General features: G+C 46.9%; 1 protein-coding gene across 1 annotated transcript in view; it reads left to right on the top strand.

The window, feature by feature from the left end:
- Positions 1 to 25845, top strand: part of LRRC9 (leucine rich repeat containing 9) — an 88794-nt gene extending 62949 nt beyond the window's left edge. Inside the window, exons 25-33 of the mRNA XM_063147672.1 lie at positions 190 to 298; positions 1859 to 1998; positions 7578 to 7714; positions 8901 to 9118; positions 11813 to 11881; positions 14905 to 15030; positions 21308 to 21491; positions 23097 to 23267; positions 25758 to 25845. Coding sequence (XP_063003742.1) covers positions 190 to 298; positions 1859 to 1998; positions 7578 to 7714; positions 8901 to 9118; positions 11813 to 11881; positions 14905 to 15030; positions 21308 to 21491; positions 23097 to 23239 — 1126 coding nt within the window. The 3' untranslated portion in view covers positions 23240 to 23267; positions 25758 to 25845. The remainder of the gene's footprint in view (positions 1 to 189; positions 299 to 1858; positions 1999 to 7577; positions 7715 to 8900; positions 9119 to 11812; positions 11882 to 14904; positions 15031 to 21307; positions 21492 to 23096; positions 23268 to 25757) is intronic.
- The last annotated feature ends 281 nt before the right edge of the window (positions 25846 to 26126 follow it).

Genomic DNA, 26126 nt, shown 5'->3' with positions numbered 1-26126 from the left:
AAGGTTCCTAAACTGAAGCATTACATTACAACTGCTAAAAAAGAAAATAAAGGAGTCAGAGGTAGAAGCTCTATCTAGGTGCCTCCCTAGAGCCTGCCTCGGGGGAAGGGGGGAAACAAGGTTGTCATGTTGAATTTACTCTCCACTGAACCATCTTTCTCCTCGAAATGCCTTTTTCATCTCACTCAGAATGGTAGATCTTGTGCCAGCAGACCAGTTTAAAAACATCACCAATGTGAATTTGCAGAACAATAACCTCACCTCTTTCAGCGGTTTGGTTTTCCTCCCTAATGTCAAGGTGAGTTGTTTCATTGTGTTTTCTACTCCTTTTGTATCATGCGTAGCGAGTACACTTGTAGTGCTGGTACGGATGAGCCCAGGATGTGTGAGGGAGGTTTCAGGCTTACCATTATTATTGTTACATCTTACTATTAATACACTTTATTCATTAGTATAGATTGATAACTAGCAAATAGAGGGAGAAAACGTGGAGGCAGTGACAGACTTTGTATTTCTGGGCGCAAAGATTACTGCAGACGCTGACTGCAGCCAGGAAATCAGAAGACGTTTACTTCTTGGGAGGAGAGCAATGACAAATCTTGATAAAATAGTTAAGAGCAGAGACACCACACTGACAACAAAGGTCCGCATAGTTAAAGCAATGGTATTCCCCGTAGTAACCTATGGCTGCGAAGGAAGATAGATGCTTTTGAACTGTGGTTTTGGAGGAAAATTCTGAGAGTGCCTTGGACTGCAAGAAGATCAAACCAGTCCATACTCCAGGAAATAAAGCCAGACTGCTCACTTGAGGGAATGGTATTAAAGGCAAAACTGAAGTACTTTGGCCACATAATGAGAAGACAGGATACCCTGGAGAAGAGGCTGATGCTAGGGAAAGTGGAAGGCAAAAGGAAGAGGGGCCGACCAAGGGCAAGATGGATGGAGGATATTCTGGAGGTGACAGACTTGACCTTGGGGGAGCTAGGGGTGGCGACAGCCGACAGAAAGCTCTGGCGTGGGCTAGTCCATGAAGTCATGAAGAGTCGGAAACGAGTGAACAAATAAACAACAAACATAGATGGAAAACGACATAGAGGGGGCAGGGAAGGGGAGGGGCTCGAGGAGGGAGCTCAAACCTCTGTGGGCCAGATGGGGAATCTCTGTGAGCCATATTCGGCCCGCGGGCCAGAGGTTCCTCACTCCTTATCTCTATGCTGATTTTCAGCCGAGAGAGGCTCCCAAAGCAATTTTCAGTTCAAATCCACAAAATGGTGAATATACTGAAGATATATGGAAGTATTCATGGCACTTGCTTCTGGTTGTTGGTGACCCAGTCCAGTGTCCAGGCTTTTCTGTCCAGGCTGCAGAAGCGGCCACTGTGGGCTTAAATGGGCCAGAACGGTTGTTCCCTTTTGCACCACTTAAGACTTATTGGGCCCGTTCAGAAGACACCTTAAACCATGGCTTTAACCACAGTGGTTAAGCCAGAAAGCCGAGCTATGTTCAGAAGACACCTTAAACCATGGCTTTAACCACAGTGGTTAAGCCAGAAAGCTGAGCCGTGTTCAGAAGACACCTTAAACCATGGCTTTAACCACAGTGGTTAAGCCAGAAAGCCGAGCCGTGTTCAGAAGACACCTTAAACCATGGCTTTAACCGTGGCGAATAAGGCCTTTTGCTTTATTCATCATGGTTAAAGCTGTGGTTTAAGGTGTCTTCTGAACACAGCCCAGCCTTCTGGCTTAACCACCGTGGTTAAAACCATGGTTTAAGGTGACTTCTGAACGGGGCCAATGTTTGTAGTTCCTGGCCCCTTGGAGAATTCTCACGATGACCTCCATCTCACTTCATTATGCAGGTTCTGTGCCTAAACTACAATCACATTGAGTCGATCGTCCCCAGACAAAAGCCTCCAAATCACCTAACAAACAGGCAGCTGCTGTATCAGAAAGTGACGTCCAGCGGCTACGGACAGCAAGGAGCTTCCAAAGGCAACAGGTATCTGTATTCTAATCCCAGGATGAACTAATTAAGAATGAAGACCGGCCTTGTGTCTGGAGAGTAGCGAGGCTGATCTCCAAGAACTTTCCTACACCCCCCATCCATCCCTGGAGCAGTATTATTCATTATATTATTGCATTTGCATCAGACACTTCGTTCAAGAAGGTCAGGGCGTCCTATAGGGTTCCCGACCTCCATTTTATCCTGTCAACAACCCTGTGAGGTAAGGTTAACCTTGAGAGAGAGGTATAGACTCACCGGAGGCAGCTCAGCAAGCTTCGCAGCTTGGTTCTCCTTGGCCCTGACCTGACATCCTAACCCCTACATCACACTGGCTTCTTTTTAATTAGTAAGCAAATGGATGGATGAATGATCATAGAATCATAGAATAGCAGAGTTGGAAGGGGCCTACAAGGCCATCAAGTCCAACCCCCTGCTCAATGCAGGAATCCATGCTAAAGCATCCCTGACAGTTGTCCAGCTGCCCCTTGAATGCCTCTATGGTGGAAGAGCCCTCTACCTCCCTAGGTAACTGGTTCCATTGTTGTACTGCTCTAACAGTCAGGACGTTTTTCCTGATGTCCAGCTGGAATCTGGCTTCCATTAACTTGAGCCCGTTATTCTGTGTCCTGCACTCTGGGAGGATTGAGAAGAGATCCTGGCCCTCCTCTGTGTGACAACCTTTTAAGTATTTGAAGAGTGCTATCATGTCTCCCCTCCATCTTCTCTTCTCCAGGCTAAATATGCCCAGTTCTTTCAGTCTCTCTTCATAGGGCTTTGTTTCCAGACCCCTGATCATCCTGGTTGCCCTCCTCTGAACACGCTCTATCTTGTTTGCATCCTTCTTGAAGTGTGGAGCTCAGAACAGGACACAATACTCTAGATGAGGCCTAACCAGGGCCGAATAGAGAGGAACCAGTACCTCACGTGATTTGGAAGCTATACTTCTATTTATGCAGCTCAAAATACCATTGGCCTTTCTTGCAGCCATATCGCACTGTTGGCTCATATTCAGCTTGTGATCTACAACAATTCCAAGATCCTTCTCGTTTGTAGTATTGCTGAGCCAAGTATCCCCCATCTTGCAACTGTGCCTTTGGTTTCTATTTCCTAAATGTAGAACTTGGCATTTATCCCTATTAAATTTCATCCTGTTGTTTTCAGCCCAGCACTCCAGCCTATCAAGATCACTTTGAAGTTTGTTTCTGTCTTCCAGGGTATTAGCTATCCCATGGATGAATGGATGCATTACAATTCATACTGTGCAGCACTGTAAGAAAACAGATTTGAAAGGTCGGCTGCCCACCTGAGGACTTAAGAGAGCTCCACCCTTACAAGTGGCAGGCATTTAAATATAAAAATAAATAAGCATACATGTGGGGAGGAGGAGCAAGTCTGGAGAAGGAGCTGGCGTTGGGTTCGCTGATACATATGTCAGTCATTCCTCTTGTAAAGCTGGGCTTGCACAGCAACAGCTGAAGAATTTGCTGTCCATTCTGCTTTTACATTATATTTATTTATTTATTGCATTTATATCCCCCCTTTTTTCCTCCAAGGAACCCAAGGCGGCATACATAATCCTCCTCCTCCTCCCCTCCATTTTATCCTCACAACAACACACCTGTGAGGTAGATTGGGCTGAGAGTCTGTGACTGGCCCAAAGTCACCCAGTGGGTTTCCATGGCTGAGTGTGGACTAGAACCCGGATCTCCAGACTCCAAGTCCAACACTTTAGCCGCTACACCACACTGGCTCTCAAGGACTTCAAGAGGCAGCATCCCCCAGTTAGTGAAGTCCCCTCCCAGCAGATGATTTACTGGAGACTCAGTACCAAAAAGCATTTGCTTCAGCCCTGTGAAGACAGACTGAAAGAACTGGGCATGTTTAGCCTGGAGAAGAGAAGATTGTGTGGAGACATGATAGCACTCTTCAAATACTTGAAGGGTTGTCACACACAGGAGGGCCAGGATCTCTTCTCGATCCTCCCAGAGTGCAGGACACGGAATAATGGGCTCAAATGACAGGAAGCCAGATTCCAGCTGGACATCAGGAAAAACTTCCTGACTGTTAGAGCAGTACGACAATGGAATCAGTTACCTAGGGAGGTTGTGGGCTCTCCCATACTAGAGGCCTTCAAGAGGCAGCTGGACAACCATCTGTCAGGGATGCTTTAGGGTGGATTCCTGCATTGAGCAGGGGGTTGGACTTGATGGCCTTGTAGGCCCCTTCCAACTCTGCTATTCTATGATTCTATGTTGCTCGAAATGGTGTCATTTCCAGATGGCAGTTCTACCTTTATAAGCAGGCATAGCAGAACTGTCATTAGGAACGGCCTCCCTTTCAACTGACAAGCAGAAGGCCTCCCAGCCGCTAAATGTTCCTGCGGGGTGAAGAAGAGAAGCTATTCTTGAAAGAAGAACTGAGTTCCCCACAATCAAAGCACACCGGTCCGGTGGCTCCATGCAGAATCTGAAGACTCATCCCGAGATTGGGAGAGAAGCTGGTATGTGTGAATCCACCCAGATTGATAAATGGAAGTCAGTTGCTGACAAAAATGTAAAGAGAACCCAAGAGCTCCCTTGCTACTCAGCCCTTTGTGCCAGATACACGACCTCTTGAGAGCTTCTTAGTCTGAGAAAATCAGGCTGCGTTGCCCAGGCTTCCCCCCAACTCTGTGGGTCCAGGTGTACTGTGCAGCTTTTGTGCTTTCTGCCAACACATCTGGCAGAGACGACATGTGGTTGCAAACGTCTGATATCTCTGGAGGACCCTAATCAGGCTTATCAGTTAGAGTATTAAGTTCTTGAGCCCTTTAATTAATTAAAAACTGCTTAATTCCACCGTCTGATACACAGAGCTTCAGTAGGATCTTCCTGCCCCCACCCCACAGCCTTTTAAGGCAATTAGTGACTCCCTTTGAGCCTGCTTTAAGGCCTCTTATGTGTGTGGGTATTTTCATAACTATCACCACTGCAAATGTTTATTTCGCGTTCATACATAATTCCATTGCCATTAAGGCTGCCGACAGATAAACGTCTTTTCAAAGGATCATCCATGGGGTGCACACTCATCTTTTTTTTTTGTCCTACTAGCATCTCTGATCAAACAGATTTTTGAAGAACAACAAAAGCTAATTAAAAAACTTAATTAGCCGGAGAAAATAGGGGGAGGAAATAGGAGTCTGTACACAGGGATGATGGGAACTGTTGTCCAAACACTTCCGGGAGGCACTAGCTTGGGAATCCACTAGCTATAAGGCCATTGAGTCCAAGTAGAGTTGGAAGGGGCCTATAAGGCCATTGAGTCCAAGTAGAGTTGGAAGGGGCCTATAAGGCCATTGAGTCCAAGTAGAGATGGAAGGGGCCTATAAGGCCATTGAGTCCAAGTAGAGTTGGAAGGGGCCTATAAGACCGTTGAGTCCAAGTAGAGTTGGAAGGGGCCTATAAGGCCATTGAGTCCAAGTAGAGTTGGAAGGGGCCTATAAGGCCATTGAGTCCAAGTAGAGTTGGAAGGGGCCTATAAGGCCATTGAGTCCAAGTAGAGTTGGAAGGGGCCTATAAGGCCATTGAGTCCAAGTAGAGTTGGAAGGGGCCTATAAGGCCGTTGAGTCCTGGGGGGAATCCGCACGTCGTACTGAGATCGCTTCTAAGCGACCCCAGTGCGGCGTGAAAGCGAGTGTGTAACTTGCCTTTGGAAGAGCCGACGAAGAGACGTCCTTCCTGCTGCCCCCGCCGCCGCCACCCACAGACCTCCTCGCCGACCGGCGAGGAGAGCTCGGCTGAAGAAGGCGGGGTTGAGAGCGGAAGAAGCTCTCCACCCCGCCTTCTTCCCCCGAGCTCTCCGTCCCAGCCGGTGAAGAGGGAGTTGGGTGGCGGCGGCGGCGGGAAGGACGTCTCTTCGTCGGCTCTTCCAAAGGCAAGTTACACGCTCGCTTTCACGCCGCACTGGGGTCGCTTAGAAGCGATCTCGGTACGACGTGCGGATTCCCCCCAAGTAGAGTTGGAAGGGGCCTATAAGGCCATTGAGTCCAAGTAGAGTTGGAAGGGGACTATAAGGCCATTGAGTTCAAGTCCAATTCATCCTGAGGGCTGGAGGATGGGGAAGGCTGATTTAGTCCAATATTATCTATTCAGACAGACTGCAGCTCTCCAGGGTTTGAGGCAGGAGTCATCGTCCCCATCTCTGCTTCCTGAGATCTTCCAGCTGGAAGTGCCAGCAATTGAACACGGCACTCCTAGCATGCAAAGCATCTGTCCTACCATGGTGTAGGGCTAGGGAACACCTGCTTGAAAACGCTGGGGAGTAAAACAGCTCAGTTGCAAAGCCAACACTATTGTGTTAAAAGTAATCTCCAGTTAACTAGGAAATTCCTTTGCCTGAAGGCTGATGCGAGTCTGTGCTGGCTATACTGAGCTATTATATTGTATATGTACACTTTAACATGTGGTGTAGGAATTTGACAGGTGAGTTTGTAAACGCGTGTTGACCCAGGTACACCTGTCAAGTGGCCTGGACAGGCTACAGCTTCCTGTTAAGTGTCTACTAGGAACATGGCTGTGTAATGTGGGTGTCAGGGTTCCATCTATGATCTGGACCCCCTGAGCAACTCCTTAAGATCTCTGCCTCTTTAGGAGTCCCACTTTCCTTCTTTTCCCTTCCCCTTCCCAGTAACCTGGGGTTTAGGCTGTAGATGTGGGGTGAGTGACACTCCAGGCACTTGGGGCTTAACACAGCAGTTTACTAGTGAATTAAAACAATCATATTACAGCTAAAGGTATTTAGACAATAGAGCTGAGGGATACAAAAGGCATTAAAAGAAAATAACAGTTGCAAAAATTCACTTTCTTTTACCCTAAGCTGCACCCAGACTTCTTCAAGCTGCCTCTTTCTGCTCCTTCCTTAGGGTCTGGTCTTTCTCTGGCTGGCTCTCTCCTTTTTATCCCCTCTTCTCCCAAAACTGAAAGTACAGTATCAGTCTCGAAGAAATGAAACCTGACTGGAGAAATGAAACTTAACCAGGGAATAAATCTTCACTGGAGAAATGAAACGACACCTCTCCCAATAGGAAAAAAAAAACCCAAGCTTGTAAGGCCTGACTTTATTACCGTGCCTCAGTAGGCCTCCACCCTTTGTAGTGGACAAATAGCCCTGACATACCTGGCACGGCTGGACTGCCAAGGCCAGGCTGGCAGAGCCCTCAGAAGGATCTGCATTGGCAGAGCCTTGAGCTTTCATTTGCAAAGTGCAGAAGTATTGCATTTTGATGTCTTCTTCTGCTTTGCCCTGGCAGCATGTGGCTGTTGCCGAGGGGTCATCATAAAACTTTTACTAAATAGAAACAAACAGCGGTTTCCAGCTGTTCCCTTTTCCCCCCCATTAGGCATTCTGTTGGGGAAAGAGTGCATTTCCATGTTTCTGCTTGAGGTCCCCAGTACAGACCCAGTAACAGTCTTATCTTCCAAAAGCGTCACGTCATGTCCTCACCCCTCACCCCCCTTTAAAGCTTGTGGAAATTTCTTTCCGTGGCAGTTCATTGCCAAGTCCTGCTAAAACCCCTCTTCCTGTTTTGGTTTTAGGGATATGGGATTTGGCGAAATGTTGCCTCCGATAATGGAGAGTTTAGAAGTTCTCCATTTGGGCTACAACGGAATTACCAATTTGGTCTTGCTCCAGATTAGCAGGCTAAAAAATCTGAAGTTTCTGTTTTTGCAGGGTAAGTAATAACAGTTACCATTGCATCATCATTGTTTGTTCACATGCCACTTGGGGCAGGGGCAGGGGGCAGGGAAAGACTGAAAACCGGGAGATGGGAGTGGATGGAATGGAGTATCCTGAAAGAAGGCATGGCTAGCTGGATCCCCAAACAGGAGCATTCCACTTTGAAACATTTGTTTCAGGGCCCACTTAAATCTCACCCCAAACTAAATTCTGCTCAGTAGGATCCAGATGCTACAAATTAGCCAGTAGCCCTTTAAGAATCAAACTGTTTCTCTGAGGGGGTGGGGCTAACTGCAGGTCTTGAGCTGCTGGCCTTTATAAGTCTTCAGACTGTTGCTGAGTCAACAGCTCACATTGAGTCTCAGCTAACTTGGAGCTGTCCAAGGTCCTGAAAGACCCTGCCTGGTCTAACCTGGCTTTGCTGTTCAGCACACCAAACCTGATTTGACCTGACTTGATGGACATGGCCAAACTTCGCCTAACATGAGACTTCTGTTAACCCTTCCTGTATTGTACGTGCCTTGTTGGTTTTAGCACCTCTGGGTGCCTTGAACCAAGTCAGACAGGCCAGGACTCTGTTTCCACTTCCCCAGGACCCGGTTCTCCAGAAAGACTCCAGGGACCTGCTACCCTGTGTCTGGAGGAGGTTGCATTGTTGTCCTCGGACTCCAGACACGAAGACAATGGCACCCCACAGCCACCCCTTTGTCATCGCAGCCTGAGGCTGCTTATACAGAGAGAAGGACTTAGTGTGAAGCTGGGGTTAAACAGCCCAAAGGAAACCCAAACCATACATAAGGCTTTGTCATCACAATAAGATCCAGCCCCACTTGGAGCTCTCCTGGGTGCTGTCCTCTTCCTGCCTCCCTGAGAAAGCCAACACTCAACTTGGCCAAAATGGAATTGACTCTAGTTTCCCCAAGACCTTGTTGCAAATCAGGTCCATAGCGGACACTCTGTAACCCAGACTTCTCAGAGTCCACCAACGCTAAAACCTTCACTGCCACAGAGGCAGAATACAATACCTAGATCAGAAGAGTTCCATGCAGTGGCCATTGGGGTCGGGGTTGTGTAGCTGCCATGGAGTTAGGCTCGTAGGTGTGTGCTTTCAGTTTGTTTAACGTGTCAGTTGCGTTCCCTCTCATCCTTCCCCACCCATCTTTCGATCTTGGTGTAAACAGGCAACGAAATCAGCCAGATTGAAGGTCTCGAGGGCCTGCAGCTTCTACAGGAATTGGTGCTGGATCATAACAAAGTTAAAACGATCCATGAGAATTCCTTTGCCAAACAGAGCTGCCTGGTGGCTCTTCACCTGGAGGAAAACCGGCTGCGAGAACTGAATAATTTCCAGCCCTTGGGGAAACTTCAGAAGCTTTTCCTCGGCCTCAATCGCATTCAGGTACACTGGGTCTGATTCAGGGACATAGGGAACATGAGAAGGGCCACGCTGGATCAGACCAAGGGTCCATCTAGTCACACAGGGGCCAACCAGTTGTCGGCCAGAAACCCACAAACAGGACATGGGTGCGACAACATCCTCCCGCCCATGTTCCCCAGCAACTGGGGCACACAGGCTTTCTGCCTCAGATACTGGACACAGGGACATAGGAAGCTGCCTTATAGTAATTGCTGTAGATCACAAGCTGAATATGAGCCAACAGTGAGATATGGCTGCAAGAAAGGCAAATGCTATTTTGGGCTGCATTAATAGAAGTATAACTTCCAAATCACGTGAGGTACTGGTTCCTCTCTATTTGGCCCTGGTTAGGCCTCAACTAGAGTATTGCATCCAGTTCTGGGCTCCACAATCCAAGAAGGACGCAGACAAGCTGGAGCGTGTTCAGAGGAAGGCAACCAGGATGATCAGGGGTCTGGAAACAAAGCCCTATGAAGAGAGACTGAAAGAACTGGGCATGTTTAGCCTGGAGAAGAGAAGATTGAGGGGAGACATGATAGCACTCTTCAAATACTTAAAAGGTTGTCACACAGAGGAGGGCCAGGATCTCTTCTCGATCCTCCCAGAGTGCAGGACATGGAATAACGGGCTCAAGTTAATGGAAGCCAGATTCCAGCTGGACATCAGGAAAAACTTCCTGACTGTTAGAGCAGTACGACAATGGAACCAGTGACCTAGGGAGGTTGTGGGCTTTCCCACATTAGAGGCCTTCAAGAGGCAGCTGGACAACCATCTGTCAGGGACGCTTTAGGGTGGATTCCTGCATTGAGCAGGGGGTTGGACTCCATGGCCTTGTAGGCCCCTTCCAACTCTGCTATTCTATGATCCTATGAATCAGACCACTTTGTGAGGGCATGGCTCTAAAACAGGTGTGAGGAACCTCAGACCAGGGGTCCCAATCTAGCCCTCTGGGGGTCCCCAGTAGGCCACGCCCCTTCCCCACCCCCACCCCATTGTTCAGTGGGTTTCCTGACTTGTGTGGCGTTCCCTTCCCCCATCCTAAAAAGTTGAAATGGAACGCAGGAAGCATCCCAATGTCTGTTCACCATATCGCTCTGAAAATCTTATGTTCTTGTACAATTACATGCGGAAAGATTTTACTCGTTTTATCTGTCTCAGCGTTTGTACCTACTGAACCGTTTCAAGGCTAAGCGCTCAAGGTAGGAACGTGGGAAACTGTCTTACACTGGGTCAGAGCCTTGGTCCGTCTAGCCCAGTACTGCCGGCAGTGACTGGCAGCAGTGGCTCTCTAGGGTTTCAAGCAAGATTATTTCTAGCCCTACCTGGAGATTCGAACCTGGGACCTTCTGCAGGTGCTCTATCAGACTGAGCTAGCGTAGATGCAAAAGGCTCCGTGGTTGAATTCTTCCTTCGGGACTTCTTGCTTGCTGTGGCAATGGAACTCGGGCTTCCATCTCTATGGCTCAGCCAGGAACCAACAAATGAATGATTAGCTTCCAGAAAGTCCTGTTCTTCTGCGGTTGGGTATAAAATCATAGCGTTGGAATGGGCCATCGCAGGGGCATTGAGCCTCTTTCAGCGGTAGGACCAGATTCAATTTCAGAGAAGATCTCAGGGACTGTGTTCCAGTGGTGGGCGGGGCCAAAGGCAGAAGGGGCGGAGTCTAAAATACCAGCATCTTTTAGCTTAAAGCTCTTTAGTGCCAGTAACTCAAGTCTTAGGAATCTCAGCCTTTTAGAATGAGGGGGAAAATGGCACAAATGCTGCGAAACCTGGGGGGAGTCCACACACCGTTCCGAAGGCGCCCCGAAGCCCCTTGAGGGCTCCCCGAAAACGGTCATGTAGCACATACCTTAATTGTCCCCAGAAGAGGCGGAGGAGGAGGCGGGTTTTGGCAGCACAGACTGCAGGTGGGCTGCTCCTGGCTCCGTTTTCCTTTAGCCAGCAGGCCCTGCGAGAGCTACCAGCAGTGGGGCGGCGGCCCCTGCACGGTCCCGGGGGCGTGGGAGGCGCCCTCCCCTTTCCTCTCCCGTCGGCTCGCTTCCCTCCCACGACCCAGCCCCGCTGCTGGGAGCTCTCGCAGGGCCTGCTGGCTAAAGGAAAACGGAGCCAGGAGCAGCCCGCCCGCAGTCTGCGCTGCCAAAACCCGCCTCCTCCTCCGCCTCTTCTGGGGCTTCGGGGCGCCTTCGGAACGGTGTGTGGACTCTCCCCAGCTAACGATATGCTGTCAGGGAAAAGAGGATAAAGCGCAGAGAAGGGAGTATGGCCGTTTGGGAACCCCAAGCTCTAGATTGGGTCCCCAGGTGGGCTGGATTCGGCCCCTGGGCCTGAGGTTCATCACCCTTGGCCTAGAAGGTGACCCGCCAGTGCTCCACAGCCTACATCTGGCCTGCATCACAATTCCCCCTGCAACCCTAACCCTGGTTGGAAGTAGCAGGTGAGCCTCTTGCACTCCTTCTACACTGGGAGGCACCAGCTTGAAAATAGATCATGTCCAGGGATCCCTGGGGTGAGCTCTCCATTCATGGCGGGGAGGCAACTTTGTATTCTAAAGCAACTTCGGTCAGTATGGTGCTTGTCTCCTCTAAGAGCTGCATCTGCCTTCTGCAAAAAAAAGCAAAACAAAACCTTTTAAAGGCCCTTGAATATAACTTTTTTTTTTCCATCTCGGAACAGGATTTGTCGGAACTTGAAAAACTTGATTGTCTTCCTTGCATTAAAGAGCTCTCGATATATGGCAATCCTGTGAGTATACTATTTTTCAGGGCTACATGCATTAAGTTTATGTTTACCTGTGTCTCGTTCAGCCTAATTATTTGTATATTCGTAACCTATCTATGTAGTAAGGGCATTTCTACGTGAGGGTTTTATCTCGTACCTTTAATGTGGCTTCTGCTTCCGGATTCTTTGTGGGATTAATATCGGCTCATTTACACGTGCTTTTTTCTGAGGTTTTTCTTTCTCTGCCTTTCTTTGTGTTTCGTTACACAACCATGAGATGGTGCTGTGGTGTAGTGGAATTGTGCAATTGAACGAGGCTCTCATTCTGCTGTTTCTAAATAATACTAGACTTTCCTTCGTAGGGGGGAAAAACACATGATAATGGTTGCAGAGCATTAAATGAAACATTGCAGGCTTGGTTTCAGAGAGAAGGTGGGCTAAAATTAAATCCCAGAGCTGGGATTTCTCCCATCCTATGCTGCTTCTCTCGCAGAACACTCCAGGGCCGAATCTACACTACTGCTTTAAAGCGCTTTATAACAGTTTTATAGCACTTTAAAGCAGTTAAAGCGCTTTATAACTGTTATAAAGTGCTTTAAAGCAGTAGTGTAGATCCGGTCCATGTTACCTCAAACCTGGTACCCCCTCTGAAAGAGTCAGTCACTTAATGCTGGGTCCCGATAGCAGCAGTCTCAGCTCAGAGTCAGAGGACATAAAGTGTTCCTTCTTTCCTTTGCTTCAGGCAGAGTTCTAAGCAGAAAGGAATCTGGAGCTTTCTTTTCCATAAAACATTGCAGAGGAAGCAAGCTTTAGGGGTACTCTTAGCACTGGGCCAAAGTGTTCAACCCAGAGATCTTTTCATCTGTTTTGGAGTGGGAGAGTTGGGGCAAAAATGCCCCCCCCCCCAAGTTTTGAATAATCTTCAGGGGTATGGCTATTGTCATTTTTTGTGGGGCGGAAGCAGTGGCTTACCATTAAAGAAGAAATAGCTGAGGCCTACTCCTTTTATTTTTCACCATTTGGAGCTGCGTTCCTTTCTGATTTGAAACTGAATGCCCCAATGGGCACATTGCAGCATTTTTGGAAGAAGGGACATTCTTGGGGGTGGGGGTGGGGTGGGCAGATGGAAGATAGCAACTCCCACTGGCCTAATGCCACTGTGAAAGTTTGGGAGAATATTCAGCCTGATAGTAGTTACTATAGCAAAACGCTTCTCTGCCTGTATGTCACATTGGCACGGTGCTTATGGAATTTATTCAGGGTACACCAGAAGCAATAGACCTTCTGCTCCCTTTCAGAGTTATCTCCGTGTCTTATCTGCTTTGATGCTGGGAATAAGAACACAGGTTTGCACCACTGTTCTCTTGTGTTAGGGGGACTTGTTGTTCATCACATGAGGACGGGGAGAACTTTGTTGCTTTGGGATGAAGACTGATGTAACGTTTTACATTTGTACCACTGTTCTCTTGTGTTAAGAAGGACTTGGTGCTCATCACATGAGGCACAGCAGAATTCTGACCCACTTGTTGGTTTGGGGGTGAAGACAGATATAACATTTTAAATTTGCACCACTGCTCTCTTGTGTTAGGAAGGACTTGTTGCTCATCACATGAGGAAAGGGAGAACTTTGTTGCTTTGGGATGAAGACTGATGTAACATTTTAAATTTGTACCACTGCTCTCTTGTGTTAGGAAGGACTTGTTGCTCATCACATGAGGAAAGGGAGAACTTTGTTGCTTTGGGATGAAGACTGATGTAACGTTTTACATTTGTACCACTGTTCTCTTGTGCTAAGAAGGACTTGGTGCTCGTCACATGAGGCACAGCAGAATTCTGACCCGCTTGTTGGTTTGGGGGTGAAGACAGATATAACATTTTAAATTTGCACCACTGCTCTCTTGTGTTAGGAAGGACTTGTTGCTCATCACATGAGGAAAGGGAGAACTTCGTTGCGTTGGGATGAAGACAGATGTAACATTTTAAATTTGTACCACTGCTCTCTTGTGTTAGGAAGGACTTGTTGCTCATCACATGAGGAAAGGGAGAACTTCGTTGCGTTGGGATGAAGACAGATGTAACATTTTAAATTTGTACCACTGCTCTCTTGTGTTAGGAAGGACTTGTTGCTCATCACATGAGGAAAGGGAGAACTTTGTTGCTTTGGGATGAAGACTGATGTAACGTTTTACATTTGTACCACTGTTCTCTTGTGCTAAGAAGGACTTGGTGCTCATCACATGAGGCACAGCAGAATTCTGACCCGCTTGTTGGTTTGGGGGTGAAGACAGATATAACATTTTAAATTTGCACCACTGCTCTCTTGTGTTAGGAAGGACTTGTTGCTCATCACATGAGGAAAGGGAGAACTTCGTTGCGTTGGGATGAAGACTGATGTAACGTTTTACATTTGTACCACTGTTCTCTTGTGTTAAGAAGGACTTGGTGCTCATCACATGAGGCACAGCAGAATTCTGACCCACTTGTTGCTTTTGGGGTGAAGACAGATGTAACATTTTAAGTGTGCAGAAGGTGATTTGAAAATGCTTTTTCTGCCTTGAAATTTCAGGTACATTTTAAGGTCCTGGAGCAAGCTCAGGAAAAGAAAGGGACTCTTCATGTGTTTCATATCTTGGCGAAAAGCCAGCTGCGGTTGCCTTGTACCCATGATGCTACTTTATTAAAATACACACACACACACACACACACACACACACACCTATCACCAGAGCAGTATTGCAACTGCTTCTAAAACATTGGGTTTTTTTAAAGGGGGGGGGGAATGTTTGTGTGTTTGTCATACATCTGTGCACATATATATGTAGAAATGCACATCTGTCTTTTTTGACAGGACATTTATATGTGTTTATGGCAAGTTGTGTAGCCGAGTTCCCTCTGCGGGTGATTGCTGTTACATTTCTTACATCGGTCTTCACCTTTCGCAAATCCTGGAGGCTTAAGCCGGAACCTCGGGAAAGGATGCGAGCAGAACGAATACGATGATCTGATGCCTGGGCTTAACCTCCAGCCTCTTTCTCTCCACATCCCAGGTGTCGCGCAAGATTTGCCACCGCCCGCTTCTAGTATTCCGCTTACCTAACCTTCAGGTGTTGGACGGAGTAACTGTCAGCCCAGAAGAGAAGGCGAGGGCCGAAATCCATTTGCTAGAACAGCAAGTAAAGCACAATTATTATAATTAAGTTCTGTTTAGGCCTCTTTACCATTTTGGGGAGGACTGAGGCGGACGTCATTCTGCCTGCTCGGGTGTTGCCGGCAGCGGGTTCTTTTCCGGTTCCTGCCGAAATTCATCATGCTTTTTGACACACGTTTCAGGGGCAGCCGTGTTTGGTCATGAGGTTGGTGCTGGCATCCATGACAGCTCAGTAACGAGCGCTGTTTCGTGCTGCTCAATGGCACACTCCCATCTCAAGCTACCTTAAGTCCCAAAGGTGGCAGATGCCCTCCTGGGCCCCTATTGCCTGCTCAAAACGATCACCGGTGTGCGCCCGTAGAACCGAAATAACACTGTCTGACGGGGTTTGGCAAAGTCAGCGTGCTGCTTCTTTTTTTTACTTTCCTGCAGCACCAAATGACTTTGAATGTATACTTGCGACTTGCTTTTTTATTCTGGGGGTGGGGGGAACCCATTCCCGGTGCCACCCTGCTCATCCAGAGAGCCAAATTAGTCCGCGCTGAGCTCATTTGACAGCTAGCAGAGCAGAACGGGAAGTGATAATTGTGGGGGAGGAATTGCATATGACTGAGGATGAGAGGTTGGGTTATGGGATTAGATGGATGAGGACAAAGGGAGACGAAGAAGCAAGCGGGAACGAGAGAGGAATGAGAACTTGTCCTTGTCGCTTTTAGCCTAAGATCAAATTCTCACATTGTACCTGCAGGATCGCGCTTGTTTATTAAACACTCTAGGACATTTTTTTTTTTTTAATGCCGGCACATGCATCGGGAGGTCCGTGTAATCTAATTACACTTTCCCTGTGCGTACTGTGCATATGGGGGTTGCATTTATATGTACACAAGGCGCTGTATATGCGTCGGCTTCCCTATTCCCCTCCTCCTGCTATTGACCCGTGGGACGACAAAACCTCACACACGCCAAGGATTGATGGATTGGAGTGACAAAATTGTAAGGGACCCTTGCTCAGTGTGCATGGTCTCCTTCCATCGAGACATTGCTGAAGCTAAGACAGTTTAGGTCAGGACAGTGTATGGATTGGAAACTGAGTGCCAACCTGGAAGAAATAATAATCTAATAAATAATAATACCAAATTATAAGTCCCTTGATTCTGCACAATCACAGGATTTGGCTCCAGGTGTCGAATTCAGCACCCTGAGAACCTCCACATCTCTCTCTTTCTTTTTTTCATGAACCAAGGTGCTAGCCCTCATAACTTCCAGAGGTAGGTGTGTCAGTGTGTGCACAATACCTAGTAGCTACATCAGGCTGGCCAGCATTTCCAGTGGCCAGGGACTGTGGATCCATTGCAGTGTGTTGTAGCTAGCTCTCCCTTACGATTAGGAGAAGCAGAATGAAGTATACAAATTTATTTATTTATTTATTTATTACATTTTTATACCGCCCAATAGCCGAAGCTCTCTGGGCGGTTCACAAAAATTAAAACCACAGTAAAACACCCAACAGGTTAAAACACAATTACGAAATACAGTATAAAAAGCGCAACCAGGATAAAACCACACAGCAAAGTTGATATAAGATTAAAATACAGAGTTAAAACAGTAATAGTTACTTTGCTAGATTTCCATCATGGATCCCAGCTGCAGGGTGTTTTCCCCACCCCCAGAACAGAATTCGGATCATCTAGGCACAGAATATTTTGTTGTTTTAAATTGCCAAAGAGAAAAGGCCATTCCACACAATGTTGTCAGAAAGGTGCATGTTTCTTATCAACATGCTTTTTAGATTTGGAGGAGTGTCTTAGGTTCGACCCCACTCCCAGTCTCTAGCTTATTTCAAAACCCATTCAGTGGCCTGGTTTGCCCATAACACTAAGCCATGGTATGTTTTAATAAATTTGACTTGCCATTCTGTCTAACCCTATCCCCACAAACAAACCACAATTTGTTAACCAGCTATAAACCACAAATAGAAGCCATGGTTTGTTGTTGGTTTATGAAGCCTGCCTTCTTTAAATCATGGCTTCTTGTGATGTCTGAACCCAGAACCATGGCTGGCTTATCCTTGCCTTGTTCGCACTGCTCTCTGACACAAAATAGAGGCACTCGGCAAGAGCAGCCCGAAAGCAAAACTGCTTTGAAGGCTGGCAAAATGGGCAGGAGAGAAATAAAGCAGAAGTAGGGAAAACACATTGTAGTTTGTCTGGTTGTTTACTAGGCAATTCATGGCTAACGCAACAAACTATGGTTAACATAAACCATGCTTTTGAATAAACCATGGTTAACATAAACCACTACTTTTGAATGCAGCCGTTTGCGATGACTTAAGCCCCGGTCCCACAGACACAGACTAAGCGGCATCTTTGCCGTGTTTATAGTATCTGAGGCAGACCCATCTCTCCGCAGACCCAACTCCTCAGTGGGCTACTGAGCAAAAGCGAGCGTGTTTTTGCCACTCGAAGATGCAGTGCTTTGTATACAAGGCGTCTAAGTGCTTGTGGATTGAATCGCTGCACGTTGTAAATGCTCTGTTTCCAAACTGACCTGTGCTTTTGTACGTCGGACATCACTTAAAAATAAAAAACATGGCAACATTAGCGTAGCTGGGGAAAGAGTGCGAAGGCTCCCCCCTCTCTTTAGAGAGATCTCCTGTTTTTCAGAAAGCTTCAGTGAAGATGTTCTACCTCGTTAGCTGTAACAGAACTGAAGCATTATCTTATTAGGCCACCGAAGTGGAACAACAAATGATTTCTCGGTTTTCTTCATGACATCCCAGCTGTTCTTTCCTAAGTGGTTGTTAGAAAGTTGAGAAGCGATTTCTTATACCCTCCCTTTCTTTTTTTCTTTTTTTCTTTTCTTTTTTTAAAAAAATGGTTTTGGTGTTAAACGTCATGAGAAATTTCACACTGAAGGAAGTAAATTAATTAGCACCTTATTTTCTCCCAAAGCTATCAGATGTGGCCCAGGGACATTTTGGAAATTGAGGTGGAAATCCCCCTCCAAAGTGGTAAAAACATCACAATAAAGAGAATCGTGTACAGATTGTTCCCTTTTTGGAATGGTTTCCCCAAATCTGGGGCTATCCATTTCATGCTGGCCTGGAAGATAGCTGGCATGGAATGACGTCTTTCCTTGGTGTCTAATTTATTGTTGTATCCATTTCCCAAATATGTGGCCTAGGCTCACCTTGCAGTTTCGTGAGATGGGCACCCCCCCTAGTTTATGGCACGCCCTGGAGAAGCAAGGACAGGCAGGACGTAATGGCATCATATGGTGGTAGGGAAATTGCTCTGTTGTATCATTCCCTAAGCAGTTTACCCTGCTTATAAGGTGTTGACGTGAGGAGATGTTCACAACCAGTTCAAGCGTTCATAGGTGCTTCACCAGTCCCATCAAACTGCTCCTGCAAACCAGGGTTCAAGAACTAGGTCCTGTCCCCACAATTCCACATGGCCTACTGTATTTCCATTGTTCCTCCAGACAAAAACTGTATAGATTATGGGCAGAGCCTTCTTCACAGAGGAAGTCCAGATTTCAAAGAGTGTTTAAAAAGGTATCAGCAAGAAGAGTGAGAACCACTTTTTAACTCCCCCGCTGAAGATAGAGCAGGAAGCAGCGGGTTTAAATACTATGAAGATAAACAGACACCAATTTAAAAGAGGTACTGCCGAAATTCGCTTTTAGTGCTCAATAATGCTTGCCTCAAAGGAAAGGCGACCATTAGAAGCCCCCAAGTATTTAAGGCTTACCCCTGCTGTGAAAGGTTGTATCCGGGAAAATGGCTGCTGAGGGCGAGGGCCAAATGTCCATCCTCAAGAGGGGACACTTTTGCCCCAGGGGTAATCCCCCATCTGTTTGCATCAGGGATGCTTTTAAACATGAGAAGAGCCCTGATGCTGGATCAGGCCAAGGGTCCATCTAGTCCAGCACTCTGTTCACACAGTGGCCAACCAACCGCTGACCAAAGACCAACAAAGCAGGACATGGTGCAACAGCACCCTCCCACCCATGTTCCCCAGAAACTGGTGCACACAGGCTTACTGCCTCGAATACTGGAGATAGCACCCAACCATCAGGGCTAGTAGCCATGGATAGCCTTCGCCTCCAGGAATTTATCCAGCCTCCTTTTAAAGCCATCCAAATTGGTGGCCATCACTACATCTTGTGGTAGTGAGTTCCATAACTTAACGATGTGCTGTGTGAAGAAGTACTTCCTTTTATTTGTCCTGGATCTCCCACCAATCAGCTTCATGATATGACCCCATTGGGTTTTAGTATACTGAGAGAGGGAGAAAAATATCTCCCAATCCACGTTCTCCATACCATGCATAATTTTGTTCACCTCTATCATGTCTCCCCTTAGTCTCCTTTATTCCAAACTAAACAATCCCAGTTGATGTAACCTTCCTTCATAGGGGAGATGCTCCAGCCCCTTAATCATTTTAGTTGTCCTTTTCTGCCCTTTTTCCAGCTCTATGATATCCTGTTTTAGGTGTAGTGACCAGAACTGTACACAGTATTCTAAGTGTGGTCGCACCATAGATTTGTATAAGGTCGCACCCGGGAAATATGAGCACGTTCAAATTGGTTTGGAAATGAGCTGAGCCATTTTCTGATTTGGAGGAATAATTCTGCTTATTTCCCAGCCTGTACAGTGTCAGCCAGGGAGAGCTCAGCTATCTCTATATAAAGTTATTTTTGTCCCAGTTCTCAAATCTCCTGACAGTTCAGGGGGCTGGTACTTAACTCTCATGCATTGGTTGTAAAGAAAACATACACAAAGATTTCATGGGTCATTTTACTATCCCAAACCATTTTTCAAAATGCCTTCACAAACTAGCACTTGCCTGTGGTGTCAGAAGATGTATGTTATAAACTCAAAATATTAGAAAGCTATTAAACTGTCAAGAAAAAACTTCAGGTAAAAAATGTATTAGGAACTAACATTTTGGGGTGTTGTTGGGTATTTTTCTACCCCCATAACAAATCTGTCTTCCAGCGAAATTCCATGGTTGTGCCAACCTACTGACACCCAGAATACACAAGCCTCCTTCACAATAGTAGTTTTCTTTGAGAAATACCTGGGAACAATTTTATACTCAGATATGTTGCTTGTGTTTGGGGTATAAAGATATTCCAACGGCAAAATCAGTGGATTACTGCGATTTATTTTATTTTTTATGCCCCAGGTGTGTTTTTGTTTCCTGAAAGAAAACGGTAAGTTGCTGAAATTTGGGGACATTATGCAGGTGACAGAATTCAACAATACCATGGAAGAACTATGCTGTAGGTCTACTTCTGTGTGGGCTCTGGAGTGTAAAGTGTGCTTTGGGTTTTACCCCGCCCTAACTGAGGAGGGTTTAACTGTGTCTAGCTGTTTTAATTTTATTTATTTATTATTTATTTATTACATTTTTATACCGCCCAATAGCTGGAGCTCTCTGGGCGGTTCACAAAAATTAAAAACATTCAAAGTATAAAACAACAGCATAAAACCATAATATAAAATACAATATAAAAGCACAACCAGATAAAAACAGCAGCAATGCAAAATTACAAATTTAAAACACCGTTAAAATTTATTTATAGACTGTTAAAATGCTGGGAGCATGAAAAGGTCCTCACCTGGCGTCTAAAAGCATATAATGTAGGTGCCAAGCGAACCTCCTCAGGGAGCTCATTCCACAGCCGGGGTGCCACAGCAGAGAAGGCCCTCCTCCTGGTAGCCACCTGCCTCACTTCCTTTGGCAGGGCCATGTGGAGAAGGACCCCTGAGGATGACTTTAGGGTCCAGGCAGATAACCTGGCCCCAAGCCATTTAGGGCTTTAAATGTTAATACCAGCACTTTGAATCGGGCCCAGACCTGGACTGGCAGCCAATGAAGCTGGAAAAGGATTGGCGTGATGTGGTCTCGTCAGCCAGTCCCTGTAAGTAACCATGCTGCCCTGTTTTGTACCAGTTGAAGTTTCCGAACCGTTTTCCGTTTTAGTGTGTCCGGACAACACAACGTTGTTTCCTAACTTTTGCGCCACGTTTTTGACTGTTGCTCAGGGGGCGTGGGTGGGGGGGCTAGTTGCACAGCTGCCATTTTCATTGGTCGCCATTTTCATTGGCCGCCATGGATTTAGCTGTATATCTACATAAACGCTTAGGCATAATTCACTCATCTCTTACCCAAGCCTAGGTCTAAATTTGCAACCATTTCCCATTAGGTAAGTAGCCTTTTCCTTTTTCTTTTGCAGCCTTTCCAAGACTGAAGAATGAGGCTTACTTATTTGCCTCTTATCTCACCATACAGGTCTTTCCTCCTGCTAATTCTCCAATCGACTGTGGATTCCCCGGACTGCAAACAACTTTCCCCAAACCATGTGCCATGAGGATAGCCAACATGAACTTGATTGGAGGTGTGAACCATTTGTACGCAGCCGACTTTTTCTTTCCTCATATCACTGATGAGGTGTTTGGGAGTGAAACTAACAAAAGTGAGTGTCCATTGACCACCGTGCCCTTTCTTTCAAGCTAATTCAATGTCAGAAGCACTTGCCCTTCTCTGGTCATTTCTCCTGGATGTGGGTGATCCGTTGTGGTGCAATTGGATGGCCTCAGACCCTGTAACAGGAAGACCCAACACTCTGAGGTGATGGACGGCGAGCTAGTTCAAACACCTCATCAGAGCTGCCTTTCCAGTTTTAGGCCTGAGTGGTCCCTCACCAAATAGCCTTTGACCAAGCAGCTCCCGGTGAAGTACTGTGAGTGTGGAAGGGACAAACAGACTCCATTATAGGCAGCAATCCCCCAGTGGTCTGCACTCCAAGCCCACCTCACCAAACCCAAAAGTTAGTGCCACATTTTGATCCAGGATCGTTGTCCGTCAATTTTTTCTTTTCTTTTTGTCAACAGCGAGGAGATGTGGTTCGTGATTCATTGAGAACTTACCTATAGCACCTTGGGCATTTTAGAGTTAGTAGTAGTAGTATACTAATATTAATACTATCACCATCATCATAGAATCATAGAATAGCAGAGTTGGAAGGGGCCTACAAGGCCATCGAGTCCAACCCCCTGCTCAATGCAGGAATCCACCCTAAAGCATCCCTGACAGATGCTTGTCCAGCTGCCTCTTGAAGGCCTCTAGTGTGGGAGAGCCCACAACCTCTCTAGGTAACTGATTCCATTGTCGTACTGCTCTAACAGTCAGGACGTTTTTCCTGATGTCCAGCTGGAATCTGGCTTCATGTAACTTGAGACCCTCTGGGAGGATCGAGAAGAGATCCTGGCCCTCCTCTGTGTGACACCCTTTTAAGTATTTGAAGAGTGCTCTCATGTCTCCCCTCAATCTTCTCTTCTCCAGGCTAAACATGCCCAGTTCTTTCAGTCTCTCTTCATAGGGCTTTGTTTCCAGACCCCTGATCATCCTGGTTGCCCTCCTCTGAACACATCATCATTAAGAACTAAGGGCTGTATAGAGATTCAGTTTAAAAAGAACACACTTCCTTCAAGCTTACAAATTAAAAAGGACAAGACCGTAAGGAAAGGGAAAAGGGGTAACAAAGAGGAGACAGAGATCTGAGGCGGAAAGAGAAGATACGTGTTGTCCAATGCTGTTTAAACAATTTCAAGGCGGGCGCAGTGCACATGTTGGATGGGAGGCAGGCAGTGAGTTTAAGCAAAATGTGGTAGCAGCAAGTTGGAAAGAATGGAGGTGTGAATTCCAAGAAGTAACCAAAAAAGTAGCTAAGAAGAGTCATAACAGAGTATTTGCTTTGGAGAATGAATGAACAGCTATGTCTCCTTTACAAGACAGGCAAAGGTGTTATATTTCCAGCAATGCATTGGGGAGATCTGTGGATATCAACCTTATATTATCCTTTCCAGAAATATTGAGGAGCGGCCCTGAGTTCTGACATGTGGATATGAGTGTCTCCTTAATGTAATGTACTTCATTTTCCCTGGGATGGCAAAACAAGTTAAAATCCTGAATCAGCTATCTACAATCCACATACTTTTCATGCGCTGCGCATCTTTTGCTTTGTCTAACCCCCACCCCCTAAGTTTGGAGAATGCCGATTTTACAGTTTGACTTTCAGGTAAGAAATCAAAGAACGTAGCAGTGGGATCAAGTAACCCTCGGAGCATCCATGCAGAAGCAGCCATGAGGCAAGCCAGGGGTGCATCCGCTAACCTCCCAAGCCATGGGACATCACAGAGCGGCCCCTCCCGGACGACCTAAGCTGACCTCTCCATCGAGGAAAATGAAGGTATGTGAAAGTTTACACAGCTGTACCCTCTCGTTCCCTTTTCTCTTGGGATATTGATTTACATTTTGGAGGCTCTTACACGCCACTCCTCGAACTGAAGGTATGAACTACATGTAGTGCACAGGAATAGCGCGATTTGGGTGAGAAGACTTCTGAAAGCCAAAAATGACTCGCACATTGCCAGTTTTTCAGTTGGTTTTATCCCACTTTTCCTCCAGGGAACTTGGCAAGGGATATGTGGCTGTTCCATGGAGGATAAGGCTATCAATAAGGTTACTAGGCAATGGTTACTAGCCATCAAGGGTAGGCCTGATTGGGTACCTGGCTGAGGTCCACCGAGAAGAGCCTGTGGAGTTCCTGCTCCTCTTCACCATGGCAACCTGCTTGTTCACCTGCTTCTCACTCTGGCCCAGAACGATGGAGGTGGTATTGAGGAGGAGGAGCAGTAGATGCCACTGCACTGTCTCCTTGCGCAATGGCGCTCTGCCTGTCAAGCAAGCGACTGGTCCCAATGATGGGAAAGAGGAGGAGGAGCAAGAGCAGCTGGTGGCAATGATGGTGGTGAGAACTGGGCATGTTGAGCCTGGAGAAGAGAAGATGGAGGGGAGACATGATAGCCCTCTTCAGATACTTGAAAGGTTGTCACACAGAGGAGGGCCAGGATCTCTTCTTGATCCTCCCAGAGTGCAGGACACGGAAGAACGGGCTCAAGTTAAAGGAAGCCAGATTCCAGCTGGACATCAGGAAAAACTTCCTGACTGTTAGAGCGGTATGACAATGGAATCAGTTACCTAGGGAGGTTGTGGGCTCTCCCACACTAGAGGCCTTCAAGAGGCAGCTGGACAAGCATCTGTCAGGGATGTTTTAGGGTGGATTCCTGCATTGAGCAGGGGGTTGGGCTCGATGGCCTTGTAGGCCCCTTCCAACTCTGCTATTCTATGATTCTATGAGAAGGTAGACTCTCTGAGGGAGGGGGCCCATTGAGGATATCTTGACCAAGGGCCCTCCAAGACCTTGAGTTGGCACTGCTACTAGCCATGCTTGGGGGTAGAATGTCTCTGAACACCAGTTGCTGGGGAACATGTCTGGGAGAGTGCTGTTCTGCTCATGTCCCTAGACTAACATTGCATGGAAATCGCACGGAAGCAGATTTCAGCTAAGCTTTAGGAGAAACTTCCTCATGGCGATTGCTGTGAGGCTAGCCTTCGCCAACCTTCAACTCTCCTCAATCCCAGCCAATATGACCGATAGTCATGAATGCTGGAAGTTGCATTCCAAACATCTGGAGGGCCCCAAAGTTGGGCAAGTCAGTGGAATTGCCTGCCACGGAGAATGGAGTGTTCATAGAATAATTGAAGAGTAGAGTCGGAAGGGGCCTATCAGGCCATCAAGTCCAACCCCCTGCTCAATGCAGGAATCCACCTTAAAACATCCCTGACAGCTGCCTGTCCAGCTGCCTCTTGAAGGCCTCTAGTGTGGGAGAGCCCACGGCTTTCCTAGGTTATTGGTTCCATTGTCGTGCTGCTCTAACAGGAAGCTTTTCCTGATGTCCAGCTGGAATCTGGCTTCCTGTAGCTTGAGCCCATTATTCTGTGTCCTGCACTCTGGGATGATCAAGAAGCGATCCTGGCCCTTTAAGTATTTGAAGAGTTGTCCTTCATTGGCGCTATCTAAGCAGATGCTGGAGAGCCATCTGTCAAGGATGCTGTCGCTGCATCCCACATGGCAGGCTCTGTACTGAGCAGGGGGTTGAACAGGAAGACCTCCAAGATTCCAATGATTCCATGAACTCTGAAGTCCCAGAGCAAAGGCTTAGCGTACCTGGATGCGACTCCCTTGCAGAAAACCTAAGGAACTTTAGGTCTGGTCATTGCCTGAATGGAAGACTGCCTGAGGCCCCATATACCAGGGGAGGGCAATCCATTTGGTCCAGAGGCCAGATTATTCACCCAGACCAACCCGGCAGGCTGGATATTGGGGGGTGGGGCCTCATCCCTCAAGCCCCGCCCCTTCCATTATGTCACCTCCCTGGACCTACCCACTTTTTAAATAATTTTCCCTGCAGAGAGCTCCACGTCTCTCTACACAGAGAAAAGGAATCGGCCAAGGCTCGCAGAAGTTGACTCCTGCCAGCCCGGGCCAAGTTGAGCTCCTTCATTGCGTGCCACTCACAACCCGATCAGGCCACAAGTGGTGCAAAAGTGGTGTAGGGGAATCCCCAGCTTATCTCTGTTCGGATCCTGTGGGTGTTGGATGTGGGTGTTGGGGAGGCTGCTCAACCCTCCATGGGCCGGATTGGGCCCCAGCAAAGACCAGCGGTTGCCCTCTTTTGCTATATCCACTGCTAGGAGTTCCATGATGGAAGAAAGTTAGGGTATAAATGTACTAAATAAATAATTCGATTGTATAACGTCTGTGCCACAGACAATCCTACCCCAGGCCCGTTTTGAATTAGTTTTCTCATCCGACCCTTTTTTCTGTTTCTTTCAGAAAAGTGGACAATAGCGCTGCCTGACTGGATGACGTGTAAATTGCTGTGGGAGCAAATGGACGCTAATTTAAACGTTGATCTAAATTTCTAGCCAGGTTTTCATTCTGCCAGCTTGAGCTACACCAGAGGTGGATGTGTTCCCGAACTTCACATTTATATATTTATATCTCAGCTCACAGATGAAAATGAACTAATGATGTTTCGTAACGTTGATAAAATTTGCTCTCTCTTTTTTTCTGATCCAGAACTGAACAAGGTATCCTGAACCAAGTACCGCTCGTAGAGTTGCATCCAATGTTAGTCTAACTTAAGTTACATCCATTTCAAGAGGTCTACTCTAATTCGGACTAACATTGGATACAACTCTT

The sequence above is a fragment of the Elgaria multicarinata genome, chromosome 2 (genome assembly GCF_023053635.1).
Source record: "Elgaria multicarinata webbii isolate HBS135686 ecotype San Diego chromosome 2, rElgMul1.1.pri, whole genome shotgun sequence".
In the NCBI taxonomy this organism is placed as follows: Eukaryota; Metazoa; Chordata; class Lepidosauria; order Squamata; family Anguidae; genus Elgaria; species Elgaria multicarinata.
The sequence above is the reverse complement of the archived record's forward strand: the minus strand, read 5'-3'. Positions and strand labels throughout refer to the sequence as shown.